The 24397-nt window shown below is 42.6% G+C and overlaps 1 protein-coding gene across 1 annotated transcript; it reads right to left on the bottom strand.

Annotated features, from left to right (window-relative positions):
- Positions 1–65: 65 nt before the first annotated feature.
- On the bottom strand, positions 66–18803 carry LOC309702886 (heat shock 70 kDa protein 12B-like). Its single transcript, XM_082527521.1, has 14 exons — positions 18332–18803; positions 16398–16461; positions 15741–15823; positions 15168–15292; positions 14897–15083; positions 14580–14684; positions 14256–14372; positions 11336–11513; positions 6091–6177; positions 5019–5123; positions 4686–4944; positions 4488–4591; positions 2690–2880; positions 66–2604 (listed from the first exon to the last, which is right to left on the bottom strand). Exons 2-14 carry the CDS (start codon positions 16441–16443, stop codon positions 2131–2133), a joined length of 2061 nt encoding a protein of 686 aa, XP_082383647.1. The 5' UTR covers positions 16444–16461; positions 18332–18803; the 3' UTR covers positions 66–2130.
- Positions 18804–24397: the final 5594 nt, after the last annotated feature.

Below are 24397 nucleotides of genomic sequence, written 5' to 3'. Positions count from 1 at the left end.
AGTGAAGTTCTGTGTTGTGTTCAACAGCGACGTGGATACAAATGCATCCCAGTTTAGACAACATATAAAAGATGCGGTCGGAATTATATTTATTCGTGTTAGGGTTATTACACAAATACACAAGAAGACAGTTACTGGTTTAAACATGAGGTCTGCGTGACCTTAGCTCCACACATATACCTGATTTTCTTTGTACAGGTACTCAGTACAAGGCTCCACTGATCAAATCTTGAGAATTATTAGATCTATAAAGTAACAATTACACAGTATTTATAAAAGATGGATGTCGCAACTATGATGTCAAGTACTTGGCAAAGTCATATTTTGTAACAACTCTGTAGTTGCCAGTTAGGCTTTCCACAGCTTTATCATCTCTTTCCTCCACAGTGGGGACCATCATTTACAACATACACATGTGCTGATTAAGACCTTTGACTTAGGTCTGAAGCTTATTAGACATAAGTTGTAACTGAGTGCATAGATCAGGTTAGCATTTTCTCATATATGTTGTACAAAACGACACACTCACTGCTTCATTAGTAACCAATGCTAGTACCGGGTTGGACCCCCTTTGACCTTCGTTCTTCGTGGCACAGATTCAACAAGATGCTGGAAACATTCCTCTGACATTTTGGTTTATGCTGACGTGACAGCATCACACAGTTACAACAGATTTGTTGTTGCAAATCTCCCATTCCACCACATCCCAAAGGCGCTCGACTGCACTGAGAAGTGTGGTGATTTGAGTTTGTGACATCGTGCCTTATCTGCTTGGACGCCAAATTCTGACGCTATCATTGAAACCTTGCAGCACAATTAAGAATGATCAAAGCATGCAACATTTTTCCAGTCTTGTCAGGTTTTGGTGAGCCCGTGTGAATTGCTGCTCGCTGGATGTTATCTAGTTTTCAGATCTTTATCTATAAACCCTAGAGATGGTTGTGTGTGACAATCCCAGTAGATAAGCAGTTTCTGAAATAGACCAGCACCTCTGGCACCAACAACCATTCTCCATTCAAGGTCACTTAAGTTGCCATTCGCTCCCATTCTGTTGCTCGGTTTGAACTTCAGCAGGTCATCATGACCATGTCTGCGTGCCTAAGTGTACCTAATGAAATGGCAGGAACGCAGGGTTAAGGAACTTCACAATAGATTTCAGTTTAAAGACATAAAGCTGCATCCATCTGCAGGTAGTGAGTGAGTTCTTATGTGCATGTGGTGCTTCATCTAGTGTTTCCAGTAGTAACGATGCATCTGTAGAGGGCTATTTCCTGCTGTGTACTGGATGAGAAAGTCCATATGTTAAAACAGGACATGTTAGCGACTAGCTGGTGGACATAGTGGGGCGTTTATCAGCTGATGAGCCAAATGTTTCCTGATGAATTATGAATTAAGCATTGGATTTAAATTAATAGTTTCCTCTCAAAATAAAAGCTCACAACTTTTAGAGGTCACGATAGGTTTATGAGCTTCGTCTTCAAATAGCACAACTTCTGTTCAAAGTGGTTTGAAACATTTTAAATGTTATAAAGCCACAGTTCTTTTCTTATAGTATGTGTTTTGACGGATTCCAAGGCAGTGTTGTAGGTCAGTCTCTGCACCGCTAGGGGGAGTGCTTTCACATTAGAGAAACAAGGCTGCGGTCCAGTCGGTGACGTTTTATCTGCAGCGTTGCGTTGGTTTAAATAAGGCATTGTTTATTACACGAGGCCCAAAGGTAAAAGTCTGTATATTTAACGATCAACATGAGCGAGTTTCACTCATTAGGTAGCATATTGTGTTTCGTTAGAGTCACTGAGATAGTAAAGTCAGTTTGTGTCTCGCTCAGCTTTCATTCGTTTTCACAAAGTGTTTCTCTGACTGTTGGCGGGAAATGCTGCTGACGACATTATAAGGCGAGACATGGCGGACTTTGTCCCTCTTCAACTTCAAAGAGATTGAAGGACTTTGGTGTTTGTGAAGCGTGGATTCTCTCTTGATCTTCTTGCATCCTAAGTTGCTCCTAAGAATGCAGTGTTTTTCCAACAAAACATGTCGCCCACTCCCAAAGTACCGCTTTTTCTAAAATTATCATCCCTCCAATCAGCTAATGTGTGTTTTTGCATCCACGGCTCCACTTCCTGCTCCTCCTCAGTTAGACAGGAAGTCTATGGAAGCCCGGACGGAGCGGTTAGACATGACATCAACGGCCGTGACTTTAATCTCCGTGTCGCCAAACTGCATGGTCGCTCTGATTTCCCTTCTCTCTGGGGTTCCTGCTCCTGCTCCTCCCACCGCACCCGGTGGCGGTAACGGTTCGGGCAGGTCTAAGGTTATTGTGCCACACTTCCTGACTCCAGGGTCACAGATGTATGTGACGTCATCGGTGGCGGTGCAGTAGATGTTGATGATGATCTTCCGTTGGCCCAGACGAGCAGGCGTGTAGCTTCGCCTCACAACCTCGCCCAGGGCCACCGACTGGTCGACGGAGACGAAGCGATCGAGGATGTCCGTGCACCACTCACGACCGTCTTTGATGAGGAGTTTATCCCGTGGGTGGCGTCCCTCCACAAACCTGTTCAGGACACCAACACCATAGGTCAAAGGGCAACGACGCACTCGGACCTGTGACAGAGAGCGAGAGAGAACGATCGTAAGATAATGTGTCACATTACTACTCCGATACTTTCCGGTATTCCCGAACTCTCACCACGGTGGGATCCAACCCGAAGAGCACAGCGCCCTTCAGTATCGTAAGACCAACGTCGTGAGGAATGATGATGCGGCACGTCCTCCCCAGTGCCTTCTGGATGGCTTTTTGCAACATAGGGGATTCTGCAAAACCACCAACTAGGAAGAGGAAACGCACACCACGCACTTCTGGTTTTGTCATCAGCTCCTCTGTGAAGAAAGAAGATATAAAGCTTCTTAAGTAATTTGTCTTTCCATTGAGAGAATTTCTGCCTTTTCCAGCAGCTGTCCCCGGTGTTTCTTCATGTCAAACCCTTTGTTGACTCCCAGTTTTCTTTTAATGACCACCAAATATTCATACTGGGAAACCATTCCATGGTTTTGAATGTACCACTGGCATGTGCTTGATTTGAAACAGACTGCATTTTTCTGGTTTTGTTCTCTTTTGAAAAGGTTGGAAAACATAAAAATGAAATCACAACCATCTTGAAAAGGGTCTCAAGGAAAGCCATTATGTTTTGATTGATTTGAGCTGTAATTTGTAGCTGTAGCAGCTTTTGTCCTTTTACATCTGAATAAGCACACTTCATGCTTTTGGCAGTCGATAATCTAGTAAGGTCAGGAGTTCAAGCAGTGTGCAAGAATCTAAGCAAACTCATGTCCCATCTTTAGTCCATGTAATCCGTTTTTTTTTGTTATGTTTTTGTTTTGTGTTTTGGAAAAATCTGCATTAAAAAGTCACCAAATATTGGTCCTAAAAAAGACTATAACCTAACCAGGCTTTACGAATGATGGAAAATACATGGTCACAACTTGGTATAAAAATAGTGCAGCTAATTTCCTTCTGCATGACAACTGCATTTCATTACTGGGCCCCTAATAGAGCTGCTAGGATTCTGTTTAAATTTGTTTTTTTCAAAAGGTGGTGATTTAGTTTTGATGAGTTAAATTCTATTATTTCGTTAGTCAGTTACCTAGCACTAATTAGCTGAAATCTATTGCGCATGATTAACCCGTTATGCGCACTCACAGACAATAAATTGATGGACGTAGCTTCTGCGAAGCCAAAGCATCAGCGCGTGAAACCTACATTCCTTTCAACGGCCACCAGATGGCGATAGCTGTGATTACAAAAAGACTTTCCTGTCTACGCGGAAAAAGCTCTCTGATTTGACACAGATAAACACTTCCCACATGCGTTTGTCACTTGTTTCGAATAAGATATTAATGTCGTTTGATTTCAGAAATGAGGATCATCCAGGTTAGGCTATTTGCAAGCAGTTTTACGCTCAGACACGCCCTCTCTCACATCCAGTTTCAACACAAAGATGGCAGAAATTCATCTCGCTCCAGGCTTCAAAATGGGATTAATGGGTGACTTCATGGTAGCTGCGTCTATTTTTTATGTTTTTAATGTGTGCACTTGAATTTTGCCACTGCTAACAAGCAACTCTACCCTGTTGTTGAAACACGGTCACTTCTGGTTCCAAAAAACCCTTAAAAATGTCGATAATTTCAAGGGCCTATTCTGCACAGGTTCATCTTGACGCCCGAGCACGGCGTTCGTTGAGCTTGAATACTAGTTTTATCTCGGAAAGCCTTTGCACTGGCTTTCTCCTGGGGTTGTTTTTCAGGTTTCTCCTAGTAGATTTACTGCAAAGTTAAACAGAAGAGTTATGTGAAAGTACACAAAACATAAGTGGGGAGTGGAAGGAAAAGGAAGTTTTTAAGTGCCTGGGTCTTTTATGTCAATCAGTACATTTTTGTGTATAGCATGTGCGCAGCAGCCCCCTTCTCTGGACATTTGTCTTTCTTACCAATGTGCTTCACAATCTTGCTGATGGTGGGCTGGAAGAGCTCATTCATGGCTTCCTGTGTCAGCCGCAGCATCCCCTGGGAGGACCACTTCACTATATTCATACTGCACACACAGAAGGAAGTAAAAAATCACTCTGTCATCTAAAGTTGCACGTACGCTCGTTGTTCACTCATCGCACCTCTCAGCCCACACTCACTTGCTCCTTCTCAGGGCAGCCTCCACACTCTGCCCTCTGTGCCTCTTGTAGTAGTCGATGAAAGAGAAAGGCAGGGAGATGTTGAGGGCGTTGGTCCTGCCCGGAGACGCTGTGCGTTTCCTCGCCTCAAACGCGATCATGAGGTCCACCCAGGCCGCTGGCCGCTTGGCTTTAAAGCTCTGGATGAAGTCCTCGCCAAAGATCTGGCACAGCATGGCTTCGAAGGCCAGGTCGACTCCGACGGCGCCGTAGGGACCGCCTGGCGGAAACACCGCAGCTATAGAAACTGTAGGAAATGTGTTTGCTTTTTTTGTCCTTTGTAAAAGGATGTACCTGAGGCCTTGTAGAGCTCTTTAAGAGTTCCCTGTGGCTGCTCAATCTGATGGACTGTCAGGTCAACTGTTCCTCCTCCGCAGTCTGCAACCACATATCTATCACCTGAACAGAGAGGGCACGGATGAACACATGCTGTTGTTTTGTTTGCATCCTAAGAACATTTTTTGCTTTTTCATACCTCATATTTCAGATTTTTTAAAGAAAAAAACACATATCAAGCACATCAAGCTTGTAGGAGGAAATCGTGGAAGATAACGTGTCTTCATTTTTGTGGACGATGCAAAAATGCGTGTGTGTATATTTGGTTTGTCTGCAGCTTCCCCAGAAACTCTTGAACACGCAGTGTTTTGAATGTAAACAACCTTGAGGCATCTGTGGTTGCTGCTCTTCCCCTGCTAGAGTGTATGTTTGTGATATGTCTGGTGATAAGGGTTAGTTTTCGTGTAGCTACCCTGACGACTGCACCCTAAACACGAGAGCTCATGAGACGTGTAGAAGCGAGTGAGGAAGAGAAAAGAAGGTGTGTGGTGGAAATGAACAGAAATAAAAATATAAGACAAGAGGAGGAATCAAAGGATGTTTGCAAGGCAGGAAGATAAGAGAGTCTCTTCTTCTTGTATCTGCCGTGCAGAGAGTCCCATGGGCTGGGTCCTTCCTGTGTGTGTGTGTGTGTGTGTTGACAGGGATGAGCGCACTAAGGGTCAGCAGGCGCACGTGGCTCCACAAAATGCAGTCATGCCTCAACAACAGAGTGAACAACTTTCATTTCATAACCCAGGAAAATGCAAAGTATGCAAAGTAATTGTTAATTTTCCATCATACATATTTACAGTAAAACAAACAAAAAAAAAGATCTTATTATTAAAACACATCAGGAAGCCATAATTAGATTATTTAAATCAGTTCAAATAGAACCTGCAAACATCAGGTTTGGGGTTTGTCCTCTATTAAAGTGGGCGGGTTTGTTCCTCAGAGTCTGCAGGCTGGGGTTAAAGGTCAAAGTCATCCATATCTCCCACATGTGGGGTCTGCCTGTCTCTTAGGCTCACATACGCACAGATGGCCTTACCAGTCTGCAGCTCTGACCACAGCTCTCCAGTTCCACTCTCCACCAGGAAGGTCCTGCTGTGTCTAGATCGCCTCAGCTGCTCCCTTGCTGTAACAGAACACACGCACAGAATGATTTATTTATTTATCTACTGTTTCTTTGCTATTCAGAGGCACGAGCCGGAACCTCTTCTGTCTTTCTGTGAGTCGAAAAAAAAAAAAAGTTGAGCATTGAGGTGAAAGTGATGCTTCTGATTACTAATTTTGGGAGAAAAACATGGAATCAAAGGGGAATTCTCGAAAACAGTTCATCATCTTCTCTGTCAAACACTGTTATCAGCTGTTTCCACAGCAGGTAGCTCTGCATGTTTGATTTGGCAGTTTTTTCACAGGATGCCCTGCAGATGCAACCCCAAGGGGAGTTTGTGTTACCAGCTGGAATCAAGCCAGAGACCTTTCACCTGCCAAGTGTTATCCATTACACCTTTGGAGGCGCTTGATCAGGTTAAAATCAGTAACATGAACATATTTATAGGCTGGTACAAAAACCAGTTTTGGTCTTTATGGTTAATTTAGCACTTTAGCCACTCTGAATGATGAGCAGCTGCCCCCGATCTTTGCTAATTTATGGCTTTTTGGACCATTTTAATATAAATGAAATATCTAACAAAATTAATGGCCTGCTGTGTGGCATTGATCACCCATGACTTTTGCACTTGAGCTTGGTTGATGAAATCCCAGCTTTTTCTTAGTGTGTTACTGAGCACTAATTAGCAAGTATCTCCATCTGTACATTTTCACATTTCGTGGATACAGCGTACTAACCAGGCTTGTTAGCCTAAACTGATAATTAAGCCCTCCACCCATCTGCTAACCTAAATATGTGACCCAGCAGTAGAAGAGCAGACCATGAACACACTAGAATCCCAGCTGTGCACAGAAACAGTATGCATCTCATCTTGTGCCATATAGGAGGCACTCAACGGCCTCCACAGTCACCAGATCTTAATCCAGTAGATGTGGTTAAAAAAGAGATTTGGATCATGGATGTGCAGCTGACAAATCTGGTGTCTGTTAGTAGGTCTGCCTCCTGAATTCTCCATTAGCCCTGCAGTCCAGTAATTTGACCGTCATTTATATGATCTGGAATAAAGAACTTATGATAAATATAACTGTTTGCCTCCAAGTGACCAAATAACTAATTGCAAGATTAATGCACTTAAAAAAAAGAAGGAATTTCTCTGGACTCTCTCCAGCTGCGAGCCCATAGAGTCATCACCACCGTTCACCACCATGCACCGCCTCGCCTGGATTCAAACAGTCTTTATCTCTCTGTATAAACACACTTGGTGCACGGTCAGACACTTAAGTTTGCTTCTGACTACTACTCCTCAATGCAAAGAGGTTCGAGCCAAAGCACAATCTTCCTCAACTTCAACCGGAGAGATAAATGTTTGTAATTTATGCTACATATGAGAGTTTATGGCATTTGTGCAGGACGAAGCATAAATCATCCGATCCAAGTTAAACAAGAAAACCGTGCGGTCATAATATTTTTATGTGACAGGAGCAATTTGTTGGAAATGAAGAATGCGCTCGAATTTCAACATTCTGTTTGTTCTCCACGTGTAAACTGTGAGAGTGGCGGGCTAAGTGGACGGATGGGGGAGGCCAACAAAAACACAGCAGGCTCACATGCAGCTGGCAAAAATACAGCATACCTGACAGGCTGTTTGACAGAGCAGATACACTATATATGCCTGCACACGTCAAGGTGAACACATGAAAGGAGACATAATGGTTCTGAGAACCAAATAGTTACAAATTAATGGAAAACTAGATGAGAAAGTTAAAATGTAAAAAAAATATATATAGCACTAGTCATTTGGTAAACTGTGAGCCTGATGAAAGGCAAGCGTAAACATGTGTGTCATAGGCAGCGAGCACGGCTTTTGATGGAGGTTAGTGCTGGTGAAAGTGGTTTTTACATGGTTTTCTCAAACCGCATGAACACCACACACCACAATAATTAGAGTAATGGACGGGGGTTTGTGGGGGAATAAGAACAAAGGTTGGAGACTTATTGGGCAACACTGTGTCGAAAGCAAATATACACTTACTGTTGTTTAAGGACCTTGGATGACACAGAAGGTAATGTATGTACCTCTGTGTGTGTGTGTTTGTGTGTGGTCGCACATAGTAAATAAGCTGAACGAAGAAAAGCACAATCACACAGGCCTTGATTTCGCCGGTGCCTGCGTGTATGTTTTACAGGGGTGACGGATGGAACGCAAGTCTGGAAACCATTTACATAAAACAGCAGAAAAAGAAAATGTGTGTGCGTTAACGACTCCCCGATGCTATCTTTGGAGATGAAATGAGGTGGAAGACGCGCTAAAGATAGTAAAAAAACACGACCGGGAGACCAAGTGTGTGTGTGTAAATACGTCTGTTTGCTCGAGTCCTCGGAAAGCGAGCGAAAAAGCGAAAGAGGTAGAGAAAGTCTGGGAGAATAAAGGGAAAAATGAAAGTGAGTGAAGGAGGGGGAGACTGACAGGCCAGGAGGGGGTGAGATCATAGTCTCGCTGCACCTTGTTCCAATTACAATATCCTGTGTTTAGTGTGTGTGAATGTGTGTGTGTGTGTGTGTGTCACTGACTGCATATGTATAAGTGGGCCTTTGCAGGGGATTTTGGTCAGCATATGCGCCCACTGAATTATGCATCACTCTTCTTTCTCCCCAGCTTGAAATGACTTTTCTTCATTGCTACATCTTCGTGGTATTTCCTTCATGTGGGCACGAAGGACACGCTCTTCTGTTTTGGAAGTTTTTTGTTGCATTTTGGCTTTTTGTTAAAGTTCTCACTTGTGTACTGGTTCTGGAGGTTCTTTCCCGACTGTAAATCCCCATATTTGAATTTTCTTTTAAAGCTGCGCTCTGATCCAGATTTCTATAGCAACAGCGGCTCACATTACTATGTGTCATGTGAATGAAGTAATTTGTAGGCATACACTCACCGAGAAATGTTGCCTGAATTTATTTTCATTTCATTTGGCAAACTTTTGGGTCATAGCTTTGGATTTTCATGAATAAAACATGACTAAGTATTGATCTACTTAGTGTATCTATTGGCAACTACACTACAAACCCCCAAAATTGGTAGAACCAAAAAAAGGAACCAGATTTCCTTAATTTGTTTAAGCTGGTGACGTTTTTTCATCTTTTAATCTTTTAATTAAATTCCAAATGTAGTACATCACTTAGACAACTCAAAGTAATTATTAGTGACTTAACATATTCAGTTAATAGGACTTACTTACTAAGAGTTAAATGAGATCATTAATTATATGGTATGTTCGATGGAGAGTGACCTTTTTCTTCTAATGAACCCATGCTTACTAAGCCACAGGCCTCAGTGATGCCTTTGACATTGATGGCCATCCATACGTGACTCAGATGCAGCCCTAAAATGGTTCAAATGATCTCTTATACCAAGAAACCTTGCTGTCTTTGTTCAAGGCTTTGTGTCTTTGAGTCCCACCAAGCTTGGTTCTTGGGCCCCTGTTATTCATTTGTCTCACATCTCTGGGACTGATTATTGAAAGTTTTAAAACAAGCTCAATTGTTACTTATTTGCTGATGATAGCCAGCTTTATTTCTCAAACCACATGAGGTCTGTAAGGTTATCAATGCTAATGCCAAAAATGCTAGCAGGGATCAGTAAAAATGGTAAAACTCTGCAGCTTGATGCTGATTTTGGTTCTGGTTGTCGTCCTCGTCATCAAGAATAATCTGGACTGTTGGCCTTTGCTGTTAATGTCAGTATGTGTAATTTAGAGGTTATCCTTGATCAACCCCTGTCCATGTTAAACAAATGTTTCCACCAGGGAAATATTTCACCGCTCCCTGTATTGACGTGTAATTTTCTGGTTTTTAATTTAGTAAATGTTTAACAGTATCACCCCACTATAATGTCCCTTCACTGGCCTCTTTTAACATCTATGATCCAGTTAAAAATCCTCTCCCTTGCTTACAGATCATTGTAAGGTCACGCTACCTTGCATGTCGTCGTGCTTCTTTAACTTTAGTGTTCAGCCAGCTCATTCAGGTCAAACAATCTGAAATGACTGTTTGCGCCATGTTATGATCTAAGGACATGCAATGATAGAGCCTTTGAGGCTTTGCGCTGCTCTTAGCCATGTTTAAATAATTACAATTTTGTTATATATTATTTTTTGTCTTTTTTAAATTTGTTTTTCAAATGTTCTTTTGTATTTTGTGTCATTTACCTGCTTTTTCTATTAGCTTAGATTATATTCTACAAAGCACTTGGTGAATCCTGTCCGTTAAAAACACTAATCTTAAGTATTTCTTCCTTGTGTATTTTAAAATTGTTATTTTTAACATGGACACACTGCACACTCCTGTTACTGACATTCAATAAACCAGTTACATGCTTCACTTATATTGTTACAGCATCACTGTTCTGACATTTTTCCTTCCCTCAGCCCCAACCAGCCATTGCAGATGGCTACTTCTTCTTGAACCTGGTTCTGCCCTCAGTTTCTTCCTGTTAAAAGGGAGTTTTTCCTTCCCACTTTTGCCAAGAGCCTGCTCATAGGGAGTCATCTGATTTATTCTCTGTATTATTGTAGGGCCTTAACAATATCTTACAATATAAAGCTCCTGTTTTTTTGTCAGTTGGCACTAACTGTAGCAGCCTTTAAGTACTATTTGAGTTCTATTTTCATTTAAAAAGTGTAAAATGGAGTAGAAATTCCAGCTTGTTCCTTTTTAAGAGTTTCATGTGATTTCTTATGAAATGTTAAGTGCTTGTGATCTACTGCCACAAACTTAACTAAACACTAAACACTTCTAAGGAAAAGCTTTTCTGGCACTGCGTAAAGTTAATTAAAGAGCTGATGTGTTAAATAGTTCCTTGCATCCTCTTCATGGGATTTCTGTGGTCTGTTTCCGATCAGACCCTATGGTCTATCCAAACACTTCATCGCACACACAACTGCAAAGTCATCTGAGCCATGAGTAGTATCTGCCTTCAGATCGCTGTGCTTAGTGCGCTCTCTTTCTTTGTCTTTGACAGAGGCGCATTTAGCCTTTGAAAAAAAGACCCCACAACCCCCAAGTGAAATCAAAAAGCAGCATTTCCAGGAACACAGCGCGGTTTCACGCTCATGCTAATGGCAAAGTCAACAACAAGACCCCTGCTCAACAGAAATTACATGCACACATGCTCTCTGTTCTCTACCTTGTCTGAAGCTGGAATCAAAGGGCCGCGAGACATCCAATTCCAGGCCGTTTGTGATTGGCTGCATGCTCAGGTCAATCACCTGGTGGAGGCGGAGCTTCCGACAATAAATGGATGCAGCCTCGGGTTCAAGAGCAATGAGGAGCTGCTCAGGACAGTCAGGAGACACCAGACCAGCCTATAAAGGACACAGCAGAAGCTTTACCCATATTGTTGACTGACAGGCAACACTTTTTAGTACCTGGATGAAAATCCACCTTCAGCTGTTGCTTGTTTGTGAATCTTTGCGTCCTCAGTTTTGTTTTAGTAAGTGATTTAATAACTGTAGGTTAAGGATCAGGTGGTTGACTTGGTCTTTCTCTGGTATTATCCATTTGCACTGTGAAGTGTTGTATGAGTAGTTTTACAGCATTTGGCTGAATTCACCCTGATACTTCTTTTAGCAGTCACAACATCATTGAAGACTGATTCCACTGGCAGCATTAGATGCCCGTCCTGTAACATTGTCTCCACTATATGATGTGGTATGTTTCACATCAAGAGCTGTTCTTTTACGTCTCCATACGTTTTTCTTCCCATCTTTCTTTGTTTCATTGTCCAAAGGATCCCCCTCTTTTACAATATTTCTGGCAAATTTTAATTTGGCCTTTAAGTTCTTTAGTGTAACCAGTGGTTTGCACCTTGTATTTACATCCATGAACATATCTCTTGATCCTAGTTTTGCACATAGCACTTTGCTTTCAGACTTCTGGCCTGCTTGTGGTTCCTAGAGTAGAATGGGAGGCATAGTCTTCAGCTTTCAGCTTCCCAGCTTGGATTTGGGAGACAGTTTTAAGATTAGGCTTAAAACTTTCCTTTTTGATAAAGCGTATAGTTAGGGCTGGATCAGGTGACCCTGAATCCTCCCTTAATTTTGCTGCAATAGGTCTGGCAAGTTGCTGGGAGCTTCCTGTGATACACTGAATGTTTTTTCTTCACTCACCTTTTTTCACTCTCTATGTGTTTACACACCACTGTGCATTTTAATCCTTAGCTATTATTAATCTCTGGCTGTCTTCCACAGAGTGTCTTCTATCCTGCCATCCTCCCCTCACCCCCAACCAGCCGCAGCAGATGGCTGCCCGTTGCCGAGCCTGGTTCTGGAGGAGGTATTGTCTGCTAAAAGCAAGTTCATTCACTATTTCCCTAATATTTTGATCAAGAAAACTAGAATATGAAATCATGAATGTATTATGAATTTTAAAAATATAGCTAATGTAGGGAGAAAAAGAAAAATATTATAAAGTGAAATATTATAAAGTGAATGCATGAATGCATGTTGTAATAATAGAGATAATTAAAGGAGCCATTCATATATTTATAACTCAAATGTCAATGTTATTTAACACACACACACACACACACACACACACACACACACACACACACTGAATTACAGTGGATACAAATAAATAGAAACAAACACACATGGTGAATGACAGCAATGGGAGCAAATTCACTGACAGTTGGGATAAAACGCTGAATAGAGTAGGAGAGGTGTATAAGCATAACTCATGATATATTGGGGGTAAAGTTGAGTGTCAATGTGTGTGTGTGTGTGTGTGTGTGTGCGTGCAGGGCGGGGGTCTAGTTTAAACTTCCTGTGTTTGTACGCCGGTCTCCCTCATTGTTTAGCCATGATGACATCATCACCAGCAGGAAGTGCACACGCCCCAAGAATCAAGCCAGGAGCCAGCTCAGGGTAAGTGTGTGTGTGTGTGTGTGTGTGTGTATGTATCAGTGTTAATATCAAAAAGTGTATGGATTCGACTATTCATGTCTGTACTAAAGTGACTAAATGGTAGATGGCAGATAAAAGTAAATAAATAATCACAGTGTTTGTTGCGTGTCATGATCCTGGGTCCTTTTGACCCAGCGTTTTGTGTTTTCTCTTCGATTTTGGTTCTGTTCTTCCTCTGGTTAGTGTTTACTCTGTTCTGCCCGTGTGTTCCAGTATCCAGTCCGCGTTTCTTAGTTTGTGTCCTTTCATGTGCAAGTTCCTGTTTTATTGTGAAGGTCTGCGTCTTATGTGAGTGTTTTCAGTTTGCCTCCCTAGTCTCGTCATGTTTATCACTCCCAGCTGTGTCTCCCACCTGTGTGTAATCTCCCTGTGTTCTCTGAGTATATTTAAATTGTATTTTCTGTCTTAGTAATTGCTGGTTCGTCTGTGTTGTTTCCCCTCGGTCTCCCTGCGTCTCTCCGTATGTATTTCCCCGGACCTCTGCATCTTCGTTTCTGGTTTGTTTTTGTTAGTTTTACCCAGTTTAGGTTTTCCTGTTTCACCTTCACCCACGCCATTGCTGTTTGTATTTTCTTTTGTTAATAAACACTCACCTGCTCCAGAGCTGCTGCCCTTTGGGTCCTTTTCTACATTCCACACGGCTTGCCTTGGCAATCCGTGACATTGCGTCAGTAAAGAAAGGGTGGCATTAAGAGTAAAAGGTTGTTGAGTCTTTCCCAGGCTGGTCCTTTCCCATTGATTTATACTGGGATAGGACCTCTTGCATTCTTGGGCTTGTACGTACACTTCCTACATCTTCTATGTACAGTTCATAGAGGACGGTGTGTGCATGGGTGGGAAGATGTGCAAAGAGGAAAAGAGCAGTGTGCGTGTGTGTGTGTGTGAAAGAGATTGTAAATAATCCTCTGTGAGAACATCAGTCCTTATCTCATGCTTTATTCACTATCTTTCTTTCCACTGGCCCGTTGTTCTTCCTATTCTTCCGATTCTCTCACACACACACACACACACACACACACACACACACACACACACTCCACAGTGATTCCCTGTGTATCCACATGTGCACAACACCGTGATACACTGTAAAAAATAAAAATAATTTTTAAAAATCAACAAAACAACAATGTGTTTTCATACCAGGTATGCTGCTTCTCTCATGAACTGTTTGGCAGGTTGTCTCCACACAGCAGGAACAGTAATCACCCATCTGATCTCATCTCCCTCCAGCACTGATGAAGACTGGTCTTTCACCTCCTAAAACAGGAGCCCCCACCCCCCCCACAAAAAAATCATTTTCTTCTTGTACTCTGAAGTGAACCACACAGAGTGAAGTGATCTCCCAAGGGGTTTCATTTAAAAGTGCTAAACAAAGGTACACCAAATACACATTCACGTCCTATCCTAGAATATGAGAAAGTATTCAGTGTACTGCAGTGGTGAATGAAGTGATCTGAGGTGTACCTTCAGCGCGTGTTCCCTGAAGAAGCGAAGGGCATGAGCAAACACGTCTATGGCCCTGACCTTTTGACCGTTCACCGCCTCCAGTTCCGTCTCCATAGTGAGGTCCTGCAGCAAACACAATCACAACTGCTGAAAAAAACAAAACGCCGCACCAGGAAGTCTGCAGCACCAGTTAAAGCTTGTTACTTTCAACCACAGTTTTACTTCTCAGCTGTGGGCAGTGATATAAAAATCTCCCACTCTTGCACATGTCAGTGCACCATAATGTCCTTTAACACCGGGTACGAGATGTCCCTATTTTCACATCTGTTTCTTACACTTGTGCTGTGGATCCTCATTTTGAATTTGTCAAAGTAAAGCCAGTGCCGGGCCTCTTCTGGATCCAAGTCATGGTAGAAGTCTCGAGCGGCAAACCCAAAACTGTGGAACCGCAAATCTGGAGTGAGCAGCAGACACGTTGGGCTCTTCTGGTTGGCCACTCCAGGGTCGCCACCCTCCCACCGCCTGCATTTAGTGAAGAACCACTGTCAAAACTTCAAAATAAAAATACAGAGTATATAATTGATGAGAATACACACAGGCTCTTACTTCATCATGTGTATGGCTTCCGAGTCCTGTGTGAAGCTGAAAGCGTAGCCGCTGGAGGTCGTCCCAAAGTCTATAGCTATGACAACGGAGAATGGACAAGCCATCCGGGGCCTGACCTCCACCCTCTTAGAGAGCGATGAGAGACAGAGAGGTAAGAATGGATACGGTTTCTATCAGTAAACCTGGTGGTGTTTTTAAACTGACATTGCTAACATTAGTGGACAGAGTCAGAACAGAATTAATAAGCAGGCTTAGAAATCAGAAGCTATTTTTGATGGACCTCTACTTGCATACATTGGCGCCAAGTTGGTGTGTTTCTTTGCCACTAATTTCAGTCTCTCCATAAGTTTTATACTGTAAGATAAATGTTATGGTAAACCACTAAGAGCAGTTAGAAGTGGATGTGGCATTGCAGGCCTCGTTTAAGGACTTTATATAAAGTTAAATGAGTAGTAAGAGAGGAATGAGTGTGTAGGCGTGCCTGTGGTGAGTGGCCGTGTGTGTGTGTGTGTGTGTGTGTGTGTGTGTGTGTGTGTGTGTGTGTGTGTGTGTGTGTGCGCGTGCAGTAGCTACCGGTGAGGGTGAGGGTGTGAGGGGAGTGATGCTGCAGTCATTTCTGGCTGTGGCAGGCGAAGATGGAGTGGATACGTTTTCACCTGGAAGACAAGGGAGGAGATGAAATGTGTGAATATGCAGTGGTGCTAACAGGGGATGTGGCTAATGAGGGAAGTGAAGGTGAATCCCCTCTCAAATATGAAAGTTTCTTTAAGTCTTAATATTGGAAAAGCACCACATGCACTCCCTGAGAACAAACATAAAGGTCATCCTGTCTGTTTAAGGAGATATGCAGTTATGGGAACACTATTATCATAAGAAAGGAGGTGGTTCTGAACTGTCCTCAGCTACTGATACTAACATGCTGAAAGTGCATTTGCTGAGTAACTGCAGAAAACACCTCATTTTTCACCGTGGATGTTAGAAGATTAGGTCAAATGTAAACACACTTGACCTCTCTAGATCAAAAAGTGATAATCGTAATGAAATGGAATCGTGGGAATGCCACTGGAATGTGAAGTGCGTAGTATACCCAAGTGGGAGAGGGACATGGAAAGGTCAGCATGTCCACGGTCCAACAGATAAAGAAGGAGAAGTCATTTGGACAGGACTGCAATAGCAAACTAGTGTTGATGTGTGTGTGCGTGCGTGTCAGTGTTTGAGTGTGTATCTCACTTGGTATCTGCAGGCTGTTGGAGTCTGGCTGCAATACGTCAGCCATCTTTACAGGAGCCAGGGTCTGCAGAGAAACAAACCGATGATAACATGATGAATGGAAAACGATGTCTGTGGAAAACACTGCTGTAATACATATTATCACCTATTTGACTCTTAACACAAAGAAAAAGGACTTTACCCAAGTTTCATGATATATTTATAGGATACATTAGCTTTTTTTAAAGCAAGTCTTATCTGGCAGGCGCACTGGCAACACTGTTGCCTCAGAAAAAGAAGAAGGTCCTGGATTTGAGTACACTGGGCAGCAGAGATCTTTGTGTGGGGGGTTTGCATACTTCCCCTGTGCCAGCGTGGGTTCTCGCCTCCCACAGTCCAAACATATAAATGTTTGGTTATTTTGTGATTCCAAATTAGTTGCAGAGTGAGGTTGCTGAGTGCTGAGCCGCGTAGTGCGTAAAAGTCCGTTCCAAACCTCCTCTTGCACAAAAACTGTGCAGCAGACATGGGTTTAGACAGCATAGCAGCTCCTGTACTTTTGTCCATGTAGTTTATCATCTGCTGCAGATACAATGATTAAAACCTGACCTTTTTATTCACATGTTTCAACATAACAGCACACGGATATCATGGCTCCATCAATTCACTAGCAGGTGCACTTTTATGGCCTTCAGGGATACTTTTGGAAGTCATTGTCAGGATTATTATTAGTAATAACACTCCTGATCTTTGTGCCATCACAAAAACCAACGTGCCAGAGTCAAAGCATCACATTACGAGGTCTGTTCACCAAACAGCATGACGCAGACACTTCTTTGGAAGGCGCTACGTGCTGCATAAACATGTTGGAAAAATAGATATAGGAAGAAAATGGGGAGTTGTTTTGGACGAAGAAAAGTGACATTAATCAGCGAAGGAGGGGAGGTGAACAAAGCACACGCAAACCATCATTCACAGCTAACATCAGCATCAAACTTAAAGCTGTTAGAGCTGCACAGCAAAGATTATAACATGATATAAGTAAATGAGAGTTGATTAAAATAGTAAGATATGTTGTTATTATGTTGTTGCTGGAGTATATCTGCTCCATGCTCTGTACATATGCTGCATCTGCTGAACTGACTTATTTCTCCTAAAAAAAGCAAGTACTGTATGTGTGTGTGTGTGTGTTTTTTCCTATGGCCAGTGTGTGTGTGTGTCTCTATGTGTGTCTATGTGTGTATGTGTGTATGAGTATTGATTACAGCTCTGGGATTATACTGTGATCTGAGCCAGGAGTAAACTAAACAGATGAGTGCAATGAAACAAAGATGTGTTTGTTTAAATCTCTTTCTTGTGAGTGTGTGTGCGTAAGAGAGAGAGAGAGAGAGAATAAAGCAACCATAAGTTATCTTGACATCCTTTCTTTGCATACATGCATGCAACATCTGCGCGCATTTATCCGAGCCTGTGCCTGGGACACTGGAATATAATGTGTGTGTGCATCGCTCGCTTCCTTTCCCAGCAGCTGTCCTCACTATTTGATGTTAAAAACAGAAAGAGGATGAAACTCCCCAGCTACTCCCTGCCTTTTCGTTTTGCATATACCTGCCCCCTAAGTAATGTCATTCTTTTTCTCTCTGTCGTCTCATCATCTCCTAAGCCTAATGTGCGGTGGATGCTTCACACCCACCCGAGTCCCAGCCGTGGATCAGCAGAACATGCAACTAAAACTCCTGAGTGACAGATTTTGCAAAACGCTCCACTTTTGTGCACCATTAACAATAAGCTCTATCAGTTTCTAGACTGCACAAACAGGATTTTGCCATCTTAGACAAAAGTTTTTTAGCTCGGAATAGAAGGATTATTGCATTCCTCTTCAGAGAGTAACCAACCTCATTATGCCAACAAGAGCTGGACTCCACAAAAAAGCCTGATCTTTTAAGTTAACTCACCCTTTAAGTGCTGCTTTCTCCTCTGTGCCCCCTGTTGTTTCAGCCGCTCCTGGCTGCAGCACAAAAATATTCCCAAACTCTGGAACTTGGCAAACTTGGAATCTATCTCCAGGGGTTTGCGATGGAGAGAAAAAGGGAAGAGGAGGAAACGAGAGGATGCTTTTCTAGGAATCCCGTGTTAAGAATGCAAGACTTCTTCCCAGCTGACTTGCAGGCAGATTCTCTGAAAGAATCGGAAGAAAACAATGGCTTGTGCAAGAAAAATGACAGGAAAACAAAGAAAATCCTTAGTTGCTTTCAAGTGGATTTCTGAATTGGGTTTGCAGCTCAGCCTCTCTGCAGCTCAGCTCACCGTCTCCCTGCTCTGCACAGGAATGTCAGAGAAAAGTGGTGACACACACACACATGCAAACACAGACACGCATACACCAGTTGCAGAAGTAGGAGGGCTATGACAGGGCACGGTGGGGGATTTACCCCAATGGGAAATTGCCGTTTGCGTTGGCGACTGAGGGTGGAGTCGTTTTGAACAGTTAAGTCATCTCGCCCTCTCGCCTCCCACCCGCTCCTCCACATCTATCCTTCCACAGTTTAATTAGCTCTTCCTGTCTCCCTTTTTGCTCTTCTTTTCATCTTTTTCTCTGTTTTTTCTTTTTACTATTTTCATTCTCAATCTCATATCTTTGCACTTTCACTGATATTGCAGCTGGCCTTCTTAACCTCTTCACACAGGCGTGCAGATCATACAGATACACAGATGCACAGAAAAAGCAAGAAGTGAGAAGGAAAAAATGGCCCCAGGTACATACGCACACATCCACATATACGCCCCTTATCCCGTCAGATTTCCAAATCAAATTAGAGTGTAGTCTTACTAGTGTGCAAGTGTGTGTGTGTCTGGAAACCATTACCTGGCACGCCTCCCCTTTGCTGCCCAAAAACCAAGAGGCCCCATACAGATCCTGCCATCACCTCTCTCTTTCTCTTTATTGCCTTTTTTCATGCACATGTCCCCCCCCCCCCCCCCCCCCCCACACACACACACACATTTAAAGCAAACTCTTTCTTTGTTTAATCCCTTTCATTTGATCTCTTGCCCACGTTCATTTGCTCCTGCAAATTTTCTAATCGTTTACATCAGCGGTAACATTTCAGATCTGCGCTTTTCATCATTTCGATTGTGTTTAGCAGTCGGCTTCATCCCGATCATCATCAAATCTACGAGAGGGGCCTCGCTCGGGTTCCGCTGCCCCTTTCGTCAGCCTCACCATTCTCCTCCGAGATTCAGACGGCGGAAACTGAGCGCGGGAAGTGATGGAGTCAGGTGACAGGAAGGAACCCCTGCGTGGCATTCCTCTCATGAATTCCACATTATCTCTGGAACCCTGGAAGTCCTCGAGCAAAGGAAACACACCCATAACACAAATTCTAAGACAGCTCCTCTAAATAGCTCACGGTCACAGACGCGGCCTGAATGAGAACCTGTTCCCTCCCAAGATAACATCAGACCATATAATGTTGATGCAGAAGAGCCACGTAACAACAGTTCCTTTCCTTCTTGGTCACAGCACCCAGCTAACTCAGGTTACCGATGACAGCAGGAAGAAAGCAGTAGTTAAAACTCCAGTAATACCCGATGTATAAATAACAACATTATTTTTTAACTAATGTGTTTCACTTTCGCTTATGACCTTTATCAAGGTCGCTGTGTTCTGTAAATGATACACTTTTATAGCACCTTTCTAATCAGCTGAACACAACAGCTCATTGCATTTAACCATGCAGTCATGGTCAAGACAACCTGCTGAAGTTCAAACTGTGCATCAAAATAGTGAAGAAAGGTGATTTTGAACATGGTATGGCTGTTGGTGCCAGACACATCAGAATATTTAAAAAACAAGTACTTAGTATCAAACAAGTATTGTATTAAAGCCATCTTTAGACGTCTGCTTCCATGGGATAACTTACCGTGCCAGAAAGTCCAGATCATCTCAACTTCTATTTTTTTAACTGTTAGAAGAAAATAATTTTCTAAATCTGGGATAAATTAAATCAGTCTTATATCTTATCTTATTAGCTCTTCTTAATGTTGCTAATTAGCATACTAAGTTTTATGATAAACTAAGTCACTGCTGATGGCATTACTGGCTTCAGTCTTATCAGTGTCTTTGATCAAACTGATTGTGCAGCATGAACATGCAAGACCTTTCCATTTAAAGAGAACATATTCTACTCATTTCCAGCTTCAAAGCTAGTAACTTTACTGATCCTTATTTATCATATACCTTTGTGCAGCCAACAGTTCCTTAACTGTCTAAAACAGGCTGTTTCTCTGCTATTAAAGCCAAGTTCCTGCTGACTGGCTGCCCCTTGTAAACAGAAGGTTTAAAAAAGCAGGTGGGTGGGGCTACTCTGCCAACATCTAGAGCAATGAAGCTTTAACCTCATTATTTGACACTTTAGCAGTGTGTATATGAGCTTCCAGGATTGTAAATAACAATGGCACAATACATAAACTATGGAAATCATAATAAATGTGAGCCAAAGTATATTCAGCAACCAAGAGGCCCCCGAATCTGAACACTTGAGGCCCACAGTGTAGAACACACGGGGGGAACTGGAGGGGGAGTGAAGCAGCAGTATTGGCAACGCCGTTTCTCATTCTTTCAAACTTTCAGGAACAAATGTACAACATGAGGATTTTTTTTAGTCATGCTTAAATTAAACACAGTGCATGCCTGTTGTTCATTGCAGTGCTAACAGAACCTTGGATCATAAGCACCTGCATGCAGGAATATTGCAAGAATTCTGAGTTTCTGCAGAAAAATAAAGGCCAGTATTAGAGTTTTGGGTGCTTTGCGTGTGTGTGCATTAACGAGTCATGTCCTGTTTGTCTGTGTGTGAGGGTGTGTCTGATGTTCCACAGTGTGTGCACAAACTGTACATGCAAATGTGTTTCTGTGTGCGAGCTACATCGGACTAAGTCACCGGTGCAGCCTGGGGTGGGGACCAAGAGCACAGGAAAGCCTGAAGTAGATGGAGTGGAAGACACCCCCCCCCCCCCCCCCCCCCCCACACACACACACAAACACATTAAGCATGTCTGCCCTCTGACATAAAGTCTGCGCTATTGTGTAATAAAAAGTATAGGGAGCAGGGGATGGGGGGGTGGGGGTGTTACAGGATGTGTGTGTATGATTTATGATTCAATAGCAAAAGACAAGGGATGAAATTTATAGCAGAGGGAAGTGAGGGAAAGGGGGAAGAGGGAGGGGGATGTGGTGCAGCAGCAATGAAGAGGGGGAAAAAGGGGGAAAAGTCAGAGGGGAACATTTCTGCAAATGTGTGCGTACCTCGTTATTTTACCACAAACTCCTATAACAATATATGTGTGGATGTATGTGGTGTGCATCTATGCTCAGTTTTCCAAGTCCGTCTTGAAGCAACACTCTGGTACCCATGTGACCACTGAGACCGTTTTTGTTGGATGTAATCATTCGTTTCATAGCAGCCATTAAAAGATTGTTTCCCGATGGGGACTAAACCTGCATTCCTTGTTCTGAGTTGCAAAGTTTAGCTGAAACTTAGAAGTTTGAGTTAGTCAAACAAAAAGTGGTATGTTTAAAAGTTACAGCTTCTTTTGTGTTACTTTACCTCAACTGCTATTCATAGAAAGGCGTGTGCACAACACACAGAAGGGAACTGATCCTAAGAAAAAAAATCTTCTGGAAGATGTCCAGCTGATTTGATTAAATCAAACTAGTGGAAGAGCATTAAGATGTTTTTTTTTCTTTAGATCTTGAAAACTGTCAAGCCATCCTTTAAAATAACTGAAGCGCATGTCTTCTTTTAGTCAAAAACTAGAACTCGTTTTGCGTGCTGTTTGGATGCAGTTTTAGTTGTAGTTTTAGTCTTTAATCACAAGGACATGAACCATTTCTTTAACCCTTTGCATGTTTCCCACAGGAGAGATCGCTGCGGCTGCAGACAGATACATGCACACACATGCGTTTAAGCTGACACTATAGGGAACATCTGGTGCGCTTGAATGCTCATTTTATGTCTAGCATCTCCTTCTGAGCACACACACACACACACACACACACACACACACACACACACACACACACACACACACACACGTCGGGTATTCATATCTTATGGGGGCATCTAATTGACATAATGCTTTCCCTAACCCCTTACCCCAACCCTAACCATGAAAAGTGAATGACTAACCCTAACCTTTACCCTAAACCTAACCATAACCCAATTGTAACCCTCACACTAAAACCACATTTTGAGTCTCAAAAATGCCTTCAAACTCGTGGGGACCAGGATTTTAGTCCCCACAAGTATAGTAAACTTCCAAATGTTGGTCCCCACAAAGATATGAATACACACTTAAACACACACACACACATGCATGTATTTTCATAAAGCTGAAATGCAGAAATAATGTAGCAGGTTTGGGATCTGTTAAAGTTAGGATTTATGGTGAAGTCCTGTTTCTCTGTGATTACAGTCAAAAGCAGTGATGTGGTGTATAAACCTGGCCTGTCTGTGCCAGAGAAATCAGACCTAAACCAGACCCTGACTTTGAACTCGGGCAATGTGTGTAAAAGAACACAAATCATGAGCACTGCACTGTTTTCAAAAGTCATAACCTGAATGATGGACTGTTACGTTTTTATGACTTTGCTCATTCTGTCATCTGGCACATTTTTGTGACTAAAGCTGTGTCCGCTTCCTTCAATAATTGCGGGAGGCTCATATTCCCTTTGTTCTGCTCTACTTGGATCCAAACTTACTTCATAATAATGATAATGTTCCTGTCCGAGGGCACGTCATACAGGCCAACAGCCACCCTGTGTGCAACAGTCGCCCTCCGCTGTGATGTCAGAGTAATGCACCCTTCCTACTGAAAGTTGCCAGGATTAAGAAATGTTGGCAGAGCACGGAGGCTGAATGTTATTCTGTTAAAAGGCTTTGCTTTCAGCCTCAGCAAGGTGTTAAGAGTGCCAAAAACCTAAGTGTTGAAACAATGCTGCTAACCAAAAATGTGTCTAAAAATAACCTGTGAATGACAACACTGACTCCTTATTTTCTATAATGTAGTTTCAAAGAATAAAAGAGAGAACGACAAAAACACTTTTATGAAGGATCTCAGTTTCCTTTGGAGACAGAGCTTCTCTGCTGATCTCTCAGTTGAGCCCACTGTTGCTGTGGACGCTCAGGTGCTTGTACTCCTCGACCACATCAACATCCTGTCGCAGGACAGACACCGGCCATGTAGCCGTCCTCCTCCTTCAGAAGTCGATCGCCAATTTCCCGGTCTTATTCGTGTTCAGAAGCAGATGACTCCTCCCACTACGTGTGGAAAAGTGATCCCTTTGACCTGAAGTTGCTATTTCAGTGTTTGTGTATGATGTCTCTGAGACTTGATATCCACATTATGGTCATCTCAGGCACACAGCTGTGGCTGTGAGTGCAGAAGCCCCGCCCACCTGATCAAATTCTATTTGTGAGTGGGAAAAAAGCAAAATCAGCTTATTTTAAACTAGTCATGCAAAGTTAGTTATTAATCCCTGAGGGCTAACTGCAGAAAAATCACACTAGCAGAAGATGGATTCAGCGCATCGCCTTCTGGCTAATTGGCCCAGCATGCTCTGGCTGCACCACTCTGCTTTCACTTAGATGGGATTCAAACCCACACCCTGGCTTACGAAGGCTGTATTAGGCCACCATGGCTGCTACCTAAGGCCCAGTATTGGGTAAATACGTTTTTTTTTAAAAACTGGGAAATATGCAGCTATTCCAGTAAAGTGCAAGAAGAAAAATACTAAGTTGAAAATCAGGAAAACAATAAATAACAATCAACCAAACACTTAAGATTTTATGTGCATTATGTATAAGTAGGCAGATGATAATACAGAAAATGTTCAAACCCTTTGGACACGCTATGGCAGTGCTCATTTTCTGTTTTCAGCACACACCACGCCGTGAGAAGTCACTTATGTTCATGTCACTGTCATTAGTGACACCAGTGTTTCTGATTCACAACAGCTG

The sequence above is a fragment of the Aulonocara stuartgranti genome (assembly GCF_965226115.1).
Source record: "Aulonocara stuartgranti genome assembly, chromosome: 3".
Classification (NCBI taxonomy): domain Eukaryota; kingdom Metazoa; phylum Chordata; class Actinopteri; order Cichliformes; family Cichlidae; genus Aulonocara; species Aulonocara stuartgranti.
This window is presented reverse-complemented; position numbering and strand designations above follow the sequence as displayed.

Excerpts from the sequence above, each read along its gene's own strand:
- LOC309702886 (XM_082527521.1), bottom strand. The coding sequence starts at position 16,443 with ATGGCTGACGTATTGCAGCCAGACTCCAACAGCCTGCAGATACCAA. Across the intron at positions 15,824-16,397 it reads CAACAGCCTGCAGATACCAA|GTGAAAACGTATCCACTCCA; the intron begins GTGAGATACACA and ends CTTGTCTTCCAG. Across the intron at positions 11,514-14,255 it reads TGAGAGAAGCAGCATACCTG|GCTGGTCTGGTGTCTCCTGA; the intron begins GTATGAAAACAC and ends TGTCCTTTATAG.